This window comes from Microcebus murinus, chromosome 7 (genome assembly GCF_040939455.1).
Source record: "Microcebus murinus isolate Inina chromosome 7, M.murinus_Inina_mat1.0, whole genome shotgun sequence".
Classification (NCBI taxonomy): Eukaryota; Metazoa; Chordata; class Mammalia; order Primates; family Cheirogaleidae; genus Microcebus; species Microcebus murinus.
The window spans coordinates 87,159,624-87,177,900 of NC_134110.1; the positions used below are offsets into that span (position 1 = coordinate 87,159,624).

Here is an 18,277-nt window from a genome sequence, read left to right on the forward strand (position 1 = left end):
CTTGGAGCAGCAGGGTGAGGGAAAATCTGTTAGACAAGGTGATCTAATCTCAAACAGTTTTAGTAACTCTGCTTTACTGGCTGGCTGTAGAACTGGCAGTTTCTCTAATAGGGGTAAGTCCCCCCCCCCCCCAATTTGTTGTTCATCTTGAGCCAAGTAGGACATATCAGAGTTCTCCAGGCTTATGGACATGTCTGATGTTAGGAATTGTAATCTCTGGCAAAGAATTGTAGTCAGCTCTATTTGTTTGGGTCATTTATTTAAGACAGTACATGCTCTCAGTTACTTATGAGAAGGATACATTATGTAATTGCAACCTTGCTAATATCTTATGTAGTAACTGCTATTTCAGTATGGTAGTAGTCAAATTTAAACACATCCCCTCTATAAAACCACAGACATCTTAATGAGTTGCCTGAATAACATCCCTCTTGGTCCAAAACTGTACATGTTCAGTCTTGTCCATAATTGCAGATGGTTTCATCAAAATATTATCTATCCTTTAAATGTAGTCTGTTCTTGTAAAGAAAGGAGGCCATCTTATTTTTAACAATTAATAACAACTTGCTAAGTATTTTCCTTTTATCATATGTTTCTTTCTTTCCTCATTATGCAGAGAACAGAATGTGTGTGTAATGAATCCGGATCTGACTGGACAAGCCATGGGGAAGCCATTGAATCCAATTAGCTCTAGCAGCCCTGCCCATCAGGTCGTGTGCAGTGGGAACCCAGGTCAGGACATGACCCTCAGTAGCAATATAAATTTTCCCGTAAATGGCCCAAAGGAACAAATGGGCATGCCCATGGGCAGGTTTGGTGGTTCCGGGGGAATGAACCATGTGTCAGGCATGCAAGCAACCACTCCTCAGGGTAGTAACTATGCACTCAAAATGAACAGCCCCTCACAAAGCAGCCCTGGCATGAATCCAGGACAGCCCAACTCCATGCTTTCGCCACGGCATCGCATGAGCCCGGGAGTGGCTGGCAGCCCTCGCATCCCACCCAGTCAGTTTTCCCCTGCAGGAAGCTTGCATTCCCCCGTGGGTGTTTGCAGCAGCACAGGAAATAGCCATAGTTATACCAACAGTTCCCTCAACGCACTTCAGGCCCTCAGTGAGGGGCACGGGGTCTCATTAGGGTCATCGTTGGCTTCGCCGGACCTAAAAATGGGCAATTTGCAAAACTCCCCAGTTAATATGAATCCTCCCCCACTCAGCAAGATGGGAAGCTTGGACTCAAAAGACTGTTTTGGACTTTATGGGGAGCCATCGGAAGGTACAACTGGACAAGCAGAGAGCAGCTGCCATCCTGGAGAGCAAAAGGACACAAATGACCCCAACCTGCCTCCAGCCGTGAGCAGCGAGAGAACCGAGGCACAGAGCAGTAGGCTGCACGACAGCAAAGGGCAGACCAAACTCCTGCAGCTGCTGACCACCAAGTCCGATCAGATGGAGCCCTCACCCTTAACCAGCTCTTTATCGGACACAAACAAAGACTCCACAGGTAGCTTGCCTGGTTCTGGGTCAACACATGGAACCTCGCTCAAGGAGAAGCATAAAATTTTGCACAGACTCTTGCAAGACAGCAGTTCCCCTGTGGACTTGGCCAAGTTGACAGCAGAAGCCACAGGCAAAGACCTGAGCCAGGAGTCCAGCGGCACAGCTCCTGGGTCAGAAGTGACTATTAAACAAGAGCCAGTGAGCCCCAAGAAGAAAGAGAATGCACTACTTCGCTACTTGCTAGATAAAGATGATACTAAAGATATTGGTTTACCAGAAATAACCCCTAAACTTGAGCGACTGGACAGTAAGACAGACCCTGCCAGTAACACAAAGTTAATAGCTATGAAAGCTGAGAAGGAAGAGATGAGCTTTGAGCCCAGTGACCAGGTAAGTTAGTAATGTCTTCTCCCAGGTATACTAACCTATATTCATCGAGGATTTTCTCCACAGGGGCGTTTTGATAAAAATAAGGCTTCTCCTTTGTTCTTACATTGAAATTTTCACTGAAGTTGTGTGTTTTTAAAATACTCTCCCTGGCAAAGAGTGACATTATTAGAGAACGTGGGTGAGCAGACACTGTGGTAAAGGCCGAATGGTAAATGTTTCCGGCTTTGCAGGCCACTCCGCTGGGCTGTCGCAGCGCAGAAGCAGCCATAGACGCTGTGCGGCCAGGGAGTGGAGCTGTGTTCCAAGAAAGCTTCACTTACAGATGCTCAGATTTGAATTGTATGTCATTCTTATGTGTCGGAATATTTTTCTTTTGAATATTATTTAACCATTAAGAAACAGTAAATCTGTTCTTAGCTCATACAAAAACAGGCACAAGTTGAGGCCACAGGTTGGCGGTAGTTCACTGACCCCTGCTACAGAAGATGCCTCAATTGGAGATAATCGCTTCCTGGAAACTGGCCTTTGTCAGAACAGACTTAATTGAATTATTTCTTATTTACCTTCTCTCTTATTAAGATCAAAGTTTAACTGGTTTTTTGGATCTATTGAAGCTTATTCTACCTCTTTTTATTCTCAACCAAAACTTCTGATTAATGCAGAAGAATTTCTTAGACCATTAGTATAAAAGAAATTTAAAGGGAAATGGATAGTGGAAAGGAGAGGTAAAAGTTGAGTCGATATTAGTGCATCTAAGGCATCGGATGTAAATTCAAAGCTACAATAACAGGTTACGTTATCTGTTGTTCTTCTCTGAAAAATTAATTCCCTGAAAAAAATCCAGGACATCCAAAGTGATGTTCAAAATCATTTTTTTTTAATTGACAAATAAAAATTGTATATATTTATGGCATACAACATTTTGTTTTGAAATACATGGTGGAAAGGCTAAATTGAGCTTAAATACGCATTACCTCACATACCATTCTTTGCAGTATGAAGACTTACAAATCTGTTCTCTGAGCAGTTGTCAAGTATGCAATACGTTATGTTCTTAACTGTAGCCACCGTGTTGCACTATAGATCTCTTCAACTTATTCTTCCTAACTAAAATTTGTATCCTTTGACCAACATCTCCCCAGCCCTCCCCAGGCAAATCATTCTATAATAATACTCTAAAGAGATAATGGAATCATAGGGAAAAAGTAAACCATTTAATATTTTTCTTTGTTTTTAAAACCCATTTTTTAAAAATATGGGTTATTACAGCCACAATGACTTGGCATGAGGTGTCTCCCAGGGAATCAGTGACTGACTGGGGTTAATGATCCAAGACTCCTGCCCTGGGCCACCACTCTCCCGCTAATCCCTGCACATGCCCCGCACTTCAGATCTGTTCTTGAGTCATGATTGGTTGGAAGTGAAGAGGCTGCGAGGACTTTCCTACTTAAAATGGCTCACAAATTTCTCTTTGAATTTTATTTTGCAAGCGGATATTTTATGTGTCACTGTCTTTGGGGACTAGCGGTGGAAAGGGAGAGGAAAGGTGCACACCCTTGCTGCACCTTGCACCTTGCACCTCTGCTGAGTCGGCAGTGGCTAGCCCTGAGCCAGGCCTGGGCTTGCAGCGGCCATCAGCGATGCTGAGGCCACGTGTGCTCTTCTAGCAGGGCTCCATCGGCCTTCTAAGCACTTGGCTTCCTTATTTCTTTCACTTTGATGCCTTGACAGCTGCTACCATTCCTAAAGGACAGATACAGTTTTTCAAGCCTCTGTGCCCTTCACAAGGAAAACAGAACCAGACTATATAAACATCTTGAAAAATCCTTAAACTTAGATGTTAGTGCGAGGTTCTGTGTAGCAGCTATTCTGTAATGCTGCAAAATCGTTAGATGAGGGGTAACCAGGGTCTCAGCAGAAAGTTAACAGCAATGCCTTGGATAAAGTGAAGTATAAAACCATAATGACAACTGTGACTGTTTTGATCTTTGGAGGTTTACTAGATTAGAATATACAAAGTGAGTGGCAGTCCAAAGTGGCAGGCCCAGATAGCGTCACTCAGGTCTCTTGACACACGCTAGAAGGCAAGGTGGTGACTCATGAGGTCTACCTTAGCTTAGCGTCTAACATGGGCCAGGCCCTCTCTCTATAAGCAGAATTATTTCCATCCCAGGCCTGAGGCCCTAGTAGCTTAGAGGGTCAGAGGAGGGGACTATGGTTTGGCATTTCTATATTTACGTATACAATTGCACTAACTTCAGAGAAGAAACTGACAAAAGAAAGGGTTGTTTTTTTTTTTTTAAATCCCTGAGTCACTTGCAGTTTAATACTGTTATTTAGGAGAAACATTTTTCTATTAAAATTGTCTTACCTAGAAAACATAAAGCCCAGAGTATAATCAGTACAGATTTGTTATTTTACGTGTGTGAAAAAGCAGTGTACACAAGCACTCACACACACACACACACGTACAGTAAGTATATTTTTCTTAATGAAATCCAGTCCCTCATCTCACTCTCCCTCCACTCTCATTTAAAACTCTACCAAAAATACTGCTTCAGAGCAATTTTAACATCAAAAACATTGCAACTTGAAAAGTTACCACAGGGCGTGTGCATTACCTAAATTTAGATCAAAGTCAGAATAACTTACTTTAAGAAAAAAATGATTCTTTCACCTCCTGCTCACTTTCACCATTCCCAAATACACATTAACTATACCTCCTATTAATTGCTACACAAGTTTATTGAAGACTTTCATTTCAAGTAATACAATATGTTATTAGTAAAATAAAACAAACTGAGCCTGAATTGTACCATTAACTATCTTGTTATTTTGACTCAGAAAAGAGCCATTAATTGAGCGTGTGTTTAACCTATTACTAACTTATTAAGGACAGGAAATATTTCCATCATGCTATTATACTTAAAATAGCATTTTTGACTGAGTAGAGTGCTTAAACGACATTTGTCTCTACAGCATTTCCTAACCAACAGGAAACGGTGACAGAAAAATTTCCAATATGTTTACCAACTTTTAAGTTATATTCTTATTTACACAGTGGACCATGGTGTATACCTAACTGAATGATGGTATTATGTTCTTCCTGATGCTACTGGGACACTTATAATAGGGTTTGGAAATAGTTTTAAAAGTATATCTTTTTGGTATTTGACTCCATTAGAAGGGCACACCATATTTTAAAACGGTAGTGTCTTGATAATTTTCCTCCAAATGTGATAGAATTGTATTATCATTTCTTAAAAATGTTGTGTGAGGTAAATGTGGTGAAATTAATTACACTTTATATTTAAAATATTTTGAAAAGCTATTTTGTAATTTATTAGAATGCTTACATTATTAAAATGCATGTGCTTTTTATATTTCCTTCAGAGAACAAGTTGATTTGGATATATGAAAAATCCTAAAACCAGAAAAATGAAAAATTAAAGAAATCAAGTCTAATTTTCATTTTGTAGAACTTTTATAAAAATCTTTCTGACTCATTTTCTGCCTGAAATAGTTTAAACTAACTACTCAAATTGATGTGGCTAATTTGAGCATTCAAATAGATGCCTAAGCAAAACTTTGAAGTATCTTGGCAAAGCATTTTAAAAGAAGGCATTAATCTTTTTGTCTTGCAAAGAAATTGTGCTTTACAAAGTGGATAGGGACTAGAAGAACTTTTGATGAGAATTAAAGCTTACAAACATTTAGGGGAAAAAATTTTTATCAGAAACAATGTAATCAAATTCATTCCTTCCAGAACTTACATGAATACAGAAGAAAATGCTATAATCATCAAATTTTATTACCACACAACCTAAGGGGTATAGATTTTCTGAACTTTATCTTCTTGAAGAAGAACATATAAAGTAAACTTGATGTCAATTAATGTTAAATATGTACTCTGAAAATTGACAGGGAGTAAACACAGGCAATGCAATATTATTTCCAGTAGGGAAATGTTCATAATGCATTTTTCAAATGGTAAGCTGAATGAATTCAAACAGTGTTCATAGTTTTTATGAGTCTCCATAGAACCAGTTCCTTTTAATATCACCAAGAAGATCCTGCATAGCTTTCTTAAAACAAATATATTTAGTTACTTGTCAGGCCTAAACTGATCTACAATTGAATTGGTTCAACTCTTAAAATGGAGAAGATCAAAATTTGAAAGTTAGTTTAATATATGCTTTTTAAAAATAAAAATCATTCCAGGAAAATAATGGATTTAAAAAATTATGGATTTAAAATAATGGAAATAGTTTTAAAAGTATATCTTTTTGGTATTTGACTCCATTAAAATAATGGAAATAGTTTTAAAAGTATATCTTTTTGGTATTTGACTCCATTAGAAGGGCACACCATATTTTAAAACGGTAGTGTCATTTCCTCCAAGGAAAAAATAATGGATTTAAAAAATTTCTAATTTTTTAAATTAGAAATTATTTGAAATAAATGTAAACCATCCAAATATATTTTAACATCCCTATATGTATATAACATTAGACTTACATTAAACTCATTATATTAGACACTGGAGTAGATTACAAAGAAAGAACCATGAATACTATCATCAGAACTCTTTGGAAGTATGATCATTATTTTTCCATTCAGGATGGTTTACAGTATAATTTTATTTGCATAAAAGATTGGAGTTAAAAAGGAAAGAAGGAAGTCTAGACCCAGACTGTTGTTAATATATGTTGTCAGAAGTTTCTTTTATGTATATCTGGGATTCAGGGCAAATATAAGTGTGTCCATTGAGAAAAATAACATGTTTTATTTTATCATTGTTGACACAAACTTGTTTATTTTGGATATTTCTCTTCAAAGGCAATCTGCAAGGCCTTCTCAAGAAGCAACTTATTACTTACTACAGCCTCCCTCCCTCCCTCCCACATTCGGAGCTTCTGCTTTTGAAAAATGCATAACACGGGGCAGCATTGTAGTGGGAAAACTTGGTTTCACAGAACAGAGATAATTTTCACAGTTCGTTAGCTCTTCTTTCTGTTCTCTAACTATTTTCATGACAAAACTATATTTACCATGCATTTTTATGACACATTTTTCTGAGAAATTAATGGAAATTCTAGGAATTTCTATGAACATTTTTAGTCGATCTTGGGGAAATTTTTTTAAATTGTGTGTTAACATGGTTAAAAAATTCATCTCGATGACTGCGTGCCCATTGCTAAGTTCCAAGCACAGTCCTTGGAGGGCAGCACGTGTTTATACTGAGATTGTCTGTTTGTACCTTTATGTATTCAGTGAAATATGATAAGGAAGGTTTACAGTGGAGTCACTTTACATGTGCATTTGAAGTGCACAAAGTCAATTTTACGCATTCAGAAGAAAAGAACAGATGGTTATTAAATGGTTATTTAAGTAATATGTGAGCAGTTTTGCCCACCATTCAGCTCGATGCGTGTGTGTGCCCTAGCAGGGTGACACGAGGTGGGTGACATGAGTTTGCTGAGCTTGGGTTCCCCTGTGGCTCTAATATTGTGAACATGTAACTACAGGCTTTTAAAATCCAGTGTGGCCCCCTTATAAACTACTTCTTTTAGGACTCAGCCAAAGAACTAGGAATGGGCTGCCGCTCTGGAGGAAAAGCTGTGTGTGGCTCTGGAGGAAAAGCTGTGTGTGTGCCCTTGGAGGGGATAGACAGCACAGTGCCTTCCTAGGGAGCTTCAAGATCATTTTGTCTGTCTCTGACTGTCTGTACTTCAGGATGCTTACTTTGGAACCCAGCCCTTAAAGATGTAACTAACTTCCCCATGTTTTGCCTTCCTCTTTTGGTAGTACTGAGTGGCTAAACTAATGAAAAAATGGTCTTGTAATTGCTCTAACAATGCATTAAGGAAATGGATCTCCAAGTTATTAATAAGCTATTTGTCTCTGAAAGACACATGTCACTTTATTCTATTCTTCCTAACTTGAGAAATAAATATATCCAGTCAGAAAACATTTCATAAAGATATATTACATTTGCCATAAGTTACAAAAATCTTAGCAAATCCAACCTCTACATGGGGAATAGAAATTGCATATAGGATTAAAAAATGTAAGCCAATCTGCTTTCAGTGTAACTCATTATCAGATGTATGACACATATTTCATTTGATTTGCCAATGTAGATGAAAGGTCTAGTTGTGGTCAAAAATTCAAAGTCCATCCAATGACTGAGGAAACTGCTTAACTTACGTTTTTCCACCTCCACATAAAGAAAAACATTCATACTACTTTTGCACTAGAAAGCAATCCTAGCATGTTAACTCAGCCATTTTCTTGTGTGATTGGCACTAATTTTACCTGGCACATAGATAGATTCTACTTAAAAGAATATCTATAAAATCTAGAATAGATTCCAGTTTAGCTTCCTGGAAGAAAAGTACTAAGTATGAAATAGTGGCAATACTTCACTCTATTATTTTAATGTTGGTGATTGAAAATGAAATTTAAGAAAACAAAAAGGGGGAACCCTAAGAAACATTTTTATGGCTTCTGTACAATCAGGTTAACAAGTGCTATGTTTGGGGACAACCAGTTTTTATCCTGCTTTCCTACATTTGTCACCTAAGCTGGTAAATGACTAAGAAAGCCATTGTCATTCGAAACTGAAAGTGCAAGCAGACAAAAAAGCACTACTCAAATTGAAAAAGAAATGCTCAGTTCATGGTTTCTTCAAGCTTTTTTTGCATCTCCCCCTTTTTGAAAAAGAAAAAAGTCTTAAAAGGAGATGACCATTTGTTAAATGCTCATTCAGTGCAAATTTGTATTTGCATTTTATACCAGTGTTTTGGTTTTATTATTTCTTAGATTTAAGCACAAAACCCAGACCTGGACTGTAAGTCATAGTCCACTCATAATTAATTGGAAATATACATACTCGTAATTAATGGAATGGTTAGCATAAAATAAAGTAGAATTTATAAACTGACAATGTATCACAATGCTGGAAGAACACTTTCTAATTAAGCCATCTCTTGTTATAGATGAGAGAATTGAGGAACAAGAGATTAAATTACTTGTCCTTCATCAATTTAATTTTTTAAAAGATGATGGATTAGCTGTTAGGCCTGAGGTATACATGTATCTGCATCTGTTATTTGGCTGTGGTTCCTTGTACCAGTTAGGTCTGTGATTGCAAACGGGCCTGTCGTGCCCACGCCTGGAGTAGGACTGGATAAACTCTTCTGTTTGTTAACTACAGCCTGGCAGTGAGCTGGACAACTTGGAGGAGATTTTGGATGATTTGCAGAATAGTCAATTACCACAGCTTTTCCCAGACACGAGGCCAGGCGCCCCGGCTGGATCAGTTGACAAGCAAGCCATCATCAATGACCTCATGCAACTCACAGCTGACAACAGCCCTGTCACACCTGTTGGAGCCCAGAAAACAGCACTGCGAATTTCACAGAGCAGTGAGTATGAGATACTGCTGGTCATGCCAAGAAATGTCCATATAATCACTGTCAGAAACAGAGATTATTAAAGCCTGATGCAAACAGCTTAGTCACTTCATGGTTTTTGTGATCAAATAGCACCCTCTACTGTCTTGGTCTTTTGAAATAGTGTTCAAAATGGATTCTAGTGAACAGGGCTCTCTAGCATGCTCCTGTGAGTAATTTAACCAACAGATGCAGGGAGACTGACCTACATTGATGAAGTTCTTCAGCTGGCTGTCATAGTTCCCTTCACTTCAGTTACTGCCTATGGACATGGAGTTTTAAATACATTTTGTGTCTTTAATATAGAACTGAATACTTAAAATATAGAAAATTAAAGAATTATGCTGACTTTTTAGGAATAGTATGCTATTAAAGATTCTTCTGAAAATATTCAATCATTATATGTGAAAGGGCTATATACATTAAAAATATGTTGCCCAATCTCTTAGGAATCGTTATATAAACACCTGTTTTACATGATATGTTTTCTAAGTTTAATTAGTTGTCTATTTATAAAATATATCTGTTATCTTTTATTTTAAATTTTTAAATTTTATTTTAAAGTTTTTAAGTTTAGGATAAATTATTTACTCTGAGCATTCATTTTATGAACTAGATAGTACCTGAAGTTGTATTGATAGTTTTAAATGGAAGAAAATATGTTTCCTTTAACAGGCTATAATTTATAGAAAGATAGATAAACCTCTTCAGTGTTAAACTGATGAGCAGAATGATTTTTCCTTTCAAATACAGTTTAACCCAGTGCCTAGCGTTTATTCTCAAATCAGAAATGGCAGCCATCAACCAAATTATAGAATGTCTTTAATGTCTAGATCTTAAGTGATTTCTTAAGAATCAAGGCCATTCTGAAAAAAGTAAAACAAAAGAAAGATGAGTTTTTGCTTATTATCCCTCAAACCTGCCTTTTTCGTAGGCTATGGTGGGGGTTAACTCTGGCCCATGGGAGATCACAAAGTCAAATAGTTGAGAGGTGGGTAAGAAACACACCAGGTAGTTTATGCTCATTGACAGGGCAGGTAATGAAGGGCTGCGTGGGAACTCAGGGTTCCTCCTCTATCTGTAGCAGCTAACGGTATTGCAAGTATTAGTTGGTAACCAGATAACTAAGCCTGAAAAAGTCATGGTTAAACATGGACATAGTTTCCATTCCTAGCCCTAATTTTTCTAAATATTTTATATCCATTGTTGATTGTTAAGAACTTTCTTTTAAATGTGTTATTTCAGAATTTGTTTATATAATTTAGAGAAGATAAAGTACTTGATGTTATATATCTAACGTATTGTCGTAATTTATAATATCTTAGTATTGTTAAAATTCAGTAGCATTAAATTACAAGTTATCAATGTGATACTAGCATAGTGCCTAGTACACAATAAATTCTTGTGAACTAACCATAAAAATTATTTTAAATCTTAAATGTGTCCAGAATTCAAAGAAGGTGTACTTAGAAAAGTAAGCAGGGCTCTAAAGCTTTAATACTGCTCCAGGTAACAGAGTTCACACTTAAACATTTTAACTTCCAATGAGAGTAGCCACTTTTAATCTAATATTAATCCTAGGAAAATCCAGTTAAGAAATGATATTCTAATGTCCAAAGCACATGTGTATAGATTTGATGCTATATACAAGAGATACTTATAGCTTCTTATCTGTGAGAAAGCAGTACTCCTAAGTACATGGAAAAAAAACCATACAGTTTACTTAGCAAATACAGTTGACTATTAGAAATTACTATTGGGGAAAAAATATACGGTAAATAATATACATTTGGTTTTTTTGTTTGTGTGGTTTTTTTGCAAGGTCATCAAGAGTTAAATGAGAGACTTGATTACATTACGAGTCCACACTTCGGTGCTGCGTATGGTTTTTGTCTGTGAATTTGTCTTTTATGTAGGCATTTGGTCCCTGGTGTGCATATCTTTGTCATTTTACTGATGACATTTTCCCTAAACACTTATTGTTGTTAATATTCTTTTCCATTATCCTATATTAACCTTCAATTTTCATTTGTTTTCTCCTTAGCTTTTAATAACCCACGACCAGGGCAACTGGGCAGGTTATTGCCAAACCAGAATTTACCACTTGACATCACATTGCAAAGCCCAACTGGTGCTGGACCTTTCCCACCAATCAGAAACAGTAGCCCCTACTCAGTGATACCTCAGCCAGGAATGATGGGTAATCAAGGGATGATAGGAAACCAAGGAAATTTAGGGAACGGTAGTACAGGTAAGGGCTCAAATGCACTGTTATGTTATTGGTGGGGTATTTAATTTGATGACGTATTCATCCACATCAAGCTAGTAGAATTTTTCAAGTGTACATTATATGCTAGAGACTAACATTTTAAAGCAAGAAAATTCTACACATGTCCACTGTGAGAATGGCATATCGGAAAGCATTCCAATAAACTGACTTGTTGATTCTGTGATCATTACCTTTACACGATTTCTAATCATCAATCCTATAGCCTGGCCTTCACCTCTGTCCCGTTACTATTCTAGGCGTTGTAGGGTATGTGTGAAATAAATTGGTGATTGCTAGCTTCCAGTGATCATTTGCTGATACCCCCAGAGCTCACTAATTGATGATTTGTGTTTGGGGAATTTCAGAATGAAAGTTTAAAATTCAACCAACCTTTCATGCTTCTAGGTGATACAGTTCTCATTGAGAAATACATTAAAAATAAAAAACATTAGACAGTAGTATGTCTGGCCTAATAGTGACTTTCAGATCTGGCCCTGGTCTCCATTTTTGAAGGTGGAGGATGCTGCCTGTGATCTGGTTGGACCGTGACCTGCCATAAGTTCAGGAGTCTGCCAAGTTGCCCAGACACATTTCCTAAGTCATAGTCGCTGTCACAGTGGTACCATATTCCCAAATTTCCATCTAATTCAGGCTAAAAATCACTGCAGTAGCATTGATTGCTGTAGCTGCCACATCCTGGCCCCTGTCACACAGATCCAGCAGGATGCTGGGGTTTCTAATAAAGAACTGCTCACAATTTACAGCCTTCTTCCTTTATTTCAATGAAGTACTTGAAACAAAGGCACAGAATTAGATCTTATGAAAAGAACTTACAGTCGTGGGTGTTTTAGTTCTTCATATTTTATTTTTAGCTTAGTCTATAATCTGTATAACACACATTGCCATTTAGATAGTTAACTTAAATAAGAGTTCAATTTGAGGGGAAAAGGTGGATTTTTTTACTTTCTATTATTGGTAAGGAATTTATGGGAAGTGTGAATTATGCTGTGTTAAAGTAGCTTATTCATTCACTGCATATTTATTGAGTACCTACCACATGTGCCAGGCCCTGACTATTCCACTAATTTATATATTCACAGAAGCAATACCATATTCATTTTATGAATAAATAAATGTAAATAAAATGTTTAAGGTAAATAAAATACTGATGTTATATAAACTTCTATAATAGAAAAGGAGCCAGTGATTTATTAAGGCTTATCAGCATATCAAATACAAAAAGATCTGAGTTCTTGTAGGAATCTTATGTAGAAATTTGGAAATAGGCCTATATTAAAATCTGAATAGCCAGATGTGGTGGCTCACGCCTGTAATCCTAGCACTCTGGGAAGCTGAACCGGGTGGATTGCTCAAGGTAAGGAGTTCAAAAACAGCCTGAGCAAGACCCCATCTCTACTAAAAATAGAAAAATTAATTGACCAAGTAAAAATATATATACAAAAAATTAGCCGGGCATGGTGGCGCATGCCTGTAGTCCCAGCTACTCGGGAGGCTGAGGCAGAAGGATCGCTTGAGCCCAGGAGATTGAGGTTGCTGTGAGCTAGGCTGACGCCACGGCACTCACTCTAGCCTGGGCAACAAAGTGAAACTCTGTCTCAAAAAATAAAATAAAATAAAATAAAATCTGAATAGCCTAGAGCTCACTGGCATCTAGGCTGTGAAGATCGTGCAATACCCATGCTCTGTTTCAGAAAACAAAAAACAGACTGAAAGGGACCATCCTAGTTATCATTGCATTAATATCGTTGAATTATGGATGATTTTCCCCTGTACTTTCTAGACTTCCTATAATCTTGTTATATTATTTAGATAACAGATTTTTAGAAAAATAAAATGCTTTTCTCCCATAATATTTTTGTATGGTTCAAATCTAATCTTAAAATTTAAGTATGTATTAATATAATACTCTTCTAACTTTTTAAATCTAATTACCTCTCTCCCTTAATCATCCTCACAGCACATTCTCATTTTATAAGTGAAGAAACACCCACAATACATGTTCTCCCCACTTGTTAAATACACTCTATTTTTAGGTTTTTATCATAATTAAGGAAAATGAAAGCAAGCTGCGGTGTGTATTTGAAAGCAGAACCTTTATACATCTACCATTAAGCACTTCAAAATGAAGGGACCTCACTTGGAGGTTTTCCTCTTTGGAATGTCAAGTTTCCGCAAATGTCTGGCCATTGCCAGCATCCTGGGGGCTGGGTCACAATAGTGCAAACACTTGATCCTGTTGGCCGGTATTGTGCTCTCCTTGCTCCTGTTTAGCCAAATAACTGCCAAAATCTTAAGTATGAAAAGATTTTTACAAATCTGTCCTAACCCATTCTGGATCTGTATAACCAGGAGTGTGGTGGTCCCTGGGTATTGAAGTAGTAGGAGTTCCCTTGCCCTAGATATGAAGAACTGTAGTAAATATCGAAAAAAAAAAAAAAAATCCTGTAATTTCCCCATTACTTAGAGGTTACCCTTGGTCAGTTTTGCAGTTAAACGAATTGTAATACTGTGAAAGGGATTCTAGGATTTAAAAGTTTGGCATAGGCTTTACATGATGTTCTCTGTGTTTTTAGTTTACGATTAGAGTATTGATTATCATTTTTTACCTTGTTCCTCTTAGTTTTACCTCCCTTTTGGAAAGTAAAGCGTTGACGTGTATATCAGCTAATGTGATTCACTTCCTGAGGAAGGAAGTTGGGGTTATCCACACGCCACAGCACCTGTTTCTGAGTACAAATGGGAACAATTTTAACAGCTTTTCCGAACTATGAAGAGTGGCAAGTCCATGTTATGAAAACTTTGTAGTAATCGCCAACTCTTACTTCTTAGCCGAGGGCCCACATCTGCCCAATGAGGGCATTAGCTATTGGGCTAACTGACGTTCAGAATGATTGTCTCATAGAGGATAAGATCATCTGGTGTTCATACATGTTGAAGATGTTTTCAGTGGCTGCATCTCTCAGTTTTCTTTGGCTTTCATGCAGGAATGATTGGTAGCAATGCCTCTCGGCCCACCATGCCATCTGGGGAATGGGCTCCACAGAGCTCAGCTGTAAGAGTCACCTGTGCTGCTACCACCAGCGCCATGAACCGGCCAATACAAGGAGGCATGATTCGGAATCCAACAGCCAACATCCCCATGAGACCCAACGGCCAGCCTGGCCAAAGACAGATGCTTCAGTCTCAGACCATGAATATAGGTAAGGTGGTTCCAGTGCTCTTTCCTTTCCTTTTTTATGCTTTCTTGGAAGGTAGTATCAGCTCCTTAAGTTCTTTGAAGACATGTTTCTAATTTGCAGTTTAGGTAATCTGCCCATGGGAAGGTGTCAAAAGTGGAATTTTGCTGGAACTCAGTATAGAATCTCAGAGAACCAACTACCTTTGTAATGTTTTATTTTCAGTAAATTGCCTAACTTCAGGCCAGGTGCAGTGGCTCACGCCTGTAATCCTAGCACTCTGGGTAGCCAAGGTGGGCGGATAGCTCAAGGTCAGGAGTTAGAAACCAGCTTGAGCAAGAGCAAGACCCCATCTCTACTAAAAATAGAAAGAAATTAATTGGCCAATAAAAATATGTAGAAAAAATTAGCCGGGCATGGTGGTGCATGCCTGTAGTCCCAGCTACTCGGGAGGCTGAGGCAGCAGGATTGCTTGAGCCCGGGAGTTTGAGGTTGCTGTGAGCTAGGCTGATGCCACAGCACTGTAGCCTGGGCAACAGAGTGAGAGTCTGTCTCAAAAAAAAAAAAAAAAAAAATTGCCTAACTTCAACTCTAGGGAGAAGTGAATTAGCATGTTATACTATAAATGTTATATATGTGGTATTTTTTAAATTAAGAAATGGTTCACTGGTACATCAGTAGTTCCTGACTCTGGACGATCATGAGAATCTTTTCAGGAAATTAACATGCAGATTCCTGGGCCACCATCCTAAATGACTAAATCACACTCTCACAGAACATCTCACAGAATGTGAGGATCACTAGAATTCTATTTGGAAATAGTTCACATGGTATTAAAATTAATGATCTGATACATTATATGGTACCATTTAGATGAAATGTCCAGAACAGGCAAATCTATAGAGACAGAAAGTAGAGTAGTGGTTGCCTAGAGCCAGGGATATGGGGGGAAGTGGACAGTGACTCCTAATAGGTAAGGGATTTCTTTTGGGGGGAATGAAAATGTTCTAAAATTGATGGTGGTGATGTTTGTACAATTCAGACTATACTAAAACTCATTGAATCATGCACTTTAAATGGGTACATTGTATGCTATGTGAATTATATCCCAATAAAGTTATTCTAGTAAAAATAGTAATGGTATATACAACTCATAGTTGAGATTATTTTCCTAATCTTTGACATATTAACCTTCCTCTTACCATGTACATTAGCATAATTCTGGTAAGTTAATGTTTATGTTCTTTTCATATATTTAGATGTTGCACAACGAGGAAGAGCTAAATCATTCACAGAAAGATGCCAGGATTGTTTTGACAGGATAATGCAGAATTATCATCCTAACTCTGGCATCAGTCAGTTTTCTTACTTAGTTATTTAATTGCTCAGCACATTTTGGCTTGTTGTTTTTGAGAGATGACATTTCTATTGCCTTTCTACATCGAGTGTATTCAAAGTCATGAGTAGTTCCCAAACATAAATTTATATAATTTGAAGGTTACATGAAAATGCTAAGAATAACCAGATCTCTATGTAAAGAGAAATTTTAACATTTATTAATTTATTTAAAATCATAGAAATTAGTTCTTCATAACCAGAAATTTAATTTATTCTCAGCCTTTACTAAAGAGCATCTGACTTTGAGGCTCACAATATGTAGCTGAATTTCTCTGATTTTTAATAAACTCAAAAAAGCTGTGAATTAAACAGAAAATTATCTATTTTAATGAAGACAATAATGATAATAGAATATTTAAAAGCTCATGTCATCCCGTAGCTTTAAAGCCTCCAAAAGAACTTCTGAGAAAGAGCATGTCTGAGTTGTCTGGGCCTCCTTTCCGCTGCACGCTGCCGCTGGTGCAGGAGCTAACCGAAGTGCAGCCAGGACAAGTTTAGGAGCAAGTGGTGCAGACCAGCTCTTCTTAAAAGGATGTTCCAGCACCCTGAAGTCCTTGCCAGGGGGTCTGCAAGGCCAAAACTGTTTTCATGATAATAAGGCACTATTTGCCTTCTTCATGCTTCTTACAGTGCAGTAGAGTTTTCCAAAAGTTACATGCTGTCTGATACCACAGCACATGGAATGTGGAAGCAGATAGCAGATTCTGCTCTCTTGTATTAATCCAGACATGAAAGTGATTTGCGAAGATGTAAAACAATGCCAAGAAAAGGGTTTTTTCCATTTTATATTGAAAGATTTTGTTTATATTAACATATAATTTTATTTGTTGTGATTTTTTTAATGGATTAGTACTTTTTTCTATTCGTGAGTTTCAATTTCCAATACAGCAAATGTCTAAGAGGTAACACACAGGAACAAAAGCGCTTTTTTGAAGAGTATAGGTGCTCCTGAGTGCTAATGGCTTAGAACTGCTGATCTAGATCCCTTCCCCGAAATGGGTGATCAGCCTGGATATTTATTGCCTTTATTTCTATTTCAAAACCAGAATGTTATCTTCTTGTTTTCACCTAGATAATTCTGTCTTTTCCATTTTCTGTAAACTAGATATTTGACTTTATATTACATAGCAGAAACAGATACATCCTTGATTACAACATGTAAGATTTTGGGGTTTTTTTCTTTTTTAGGGCCATCTGAATTAGAGATGAACATGGGAGGACCTCAGTATAGCCAACAACAAGCTCCTCCAAATCAGACTGCCCCATGGCCTGAAAGCATCCTGCCTATAGACCAGGCATCTTTTGCCAGCCAGAACAGGTGAGTGCTGAGTGCATCCTAGAGAGTAGCGGTTCATGAGTTCTGTAAGTTATTTTTGGACCTACGCCAGAAGTTAATCTTTTCCTTTTGACCAGTTTTTGTTCATTCCAACTATATCATCTACTCAGTAGGAAATGAAGTTCGGAGGGGGAAAACCAAGAATCAGTAGAACTAGGACATGCCTTTAAATAAGTTACAATTTAGTTGAAAAATAAGATATGTACCCTGATAACTAGTATGAGATAATATGCTTGTAATATGCAGTATAAATGCCCCAAGAAAAATAAGCCATGTTTCAAGAGACCATCCAACTGGAGTGCTGGGGAATGGTTCAGAATCTTGAAGAAAAGGTCCGATTTTAGGAGGCAGAAATGACAGAGAGCCAGTCCAGCTGGCAAAAGCAGCACATCAGAGGCCCAGAGTAGAATTGCTTTCAGTCGAATCAAGGCAGTGGGAGACAGAGGAAGAACCTTGGTCCGGGCAGTATGGCCCATCCCACCCTGGCTGCCAAGAGTGGTGGGAAGAGAGCGTCTTGCAGGTGGCCACTGCTGTCACACTTGGGGGTGCTAGTTTCTCAAGATCCTTCCAGCTCTTTGGTTCTAATTTGGTGATAGCAGTGAGTGGTAGATTTTTTTCTAGATATGTTTATTTGACATCTTAGAAACCCACCCATTTCCATGGAAAATTGTACATGACATAGTACAAGTGTATAATAATTAAATCAGGTGCCTGATAGTTGTTTTTGGAAG

General features: G+C 37.7%; 1 protein-coding gene across 5 annotated transcripts in view; it reads left to right on the top strand.

Annotated features, from left to right (window-relative positions):
• NCOA2 (nuclear receptor coactivator 2) overlaps window positions 1–18,277 on the top strand; it is a 282,123-nt gene that overhangs the window by 236,522 nt on the left and 27,324 nt on the right. For 4 of the 5 annotated variants that reach the window (XM_076005235.1, XM_076005234.1, XM_076005232.1 and 1 more), the window contains exons 11-15: window positions 617–1,889; window positions 9,109–9,319; window positions 11,391–11,597; window positions 14,621–14,836; window positions 17,399–17,528. In XM_076005235.1, coding sequence (XP_075861350.1) covers window positions 617–1,889; window positions 9,109–9,319; window positions 11,391–11,597; window positions 14,621–14,836; window positions 17,399–17,528 — 2,037 coding nt within the window. The remainder of the gene's footprint in view (window positions 1–616; window positions 1,890–9,108; window positions 9,320–11,390; window positions 11,598–14,620; window positions 14,837–17,398; window positions 17,529–18,277) is intronic. The other variant, XM_020288881.2, reaches the window with a different exon arrangement.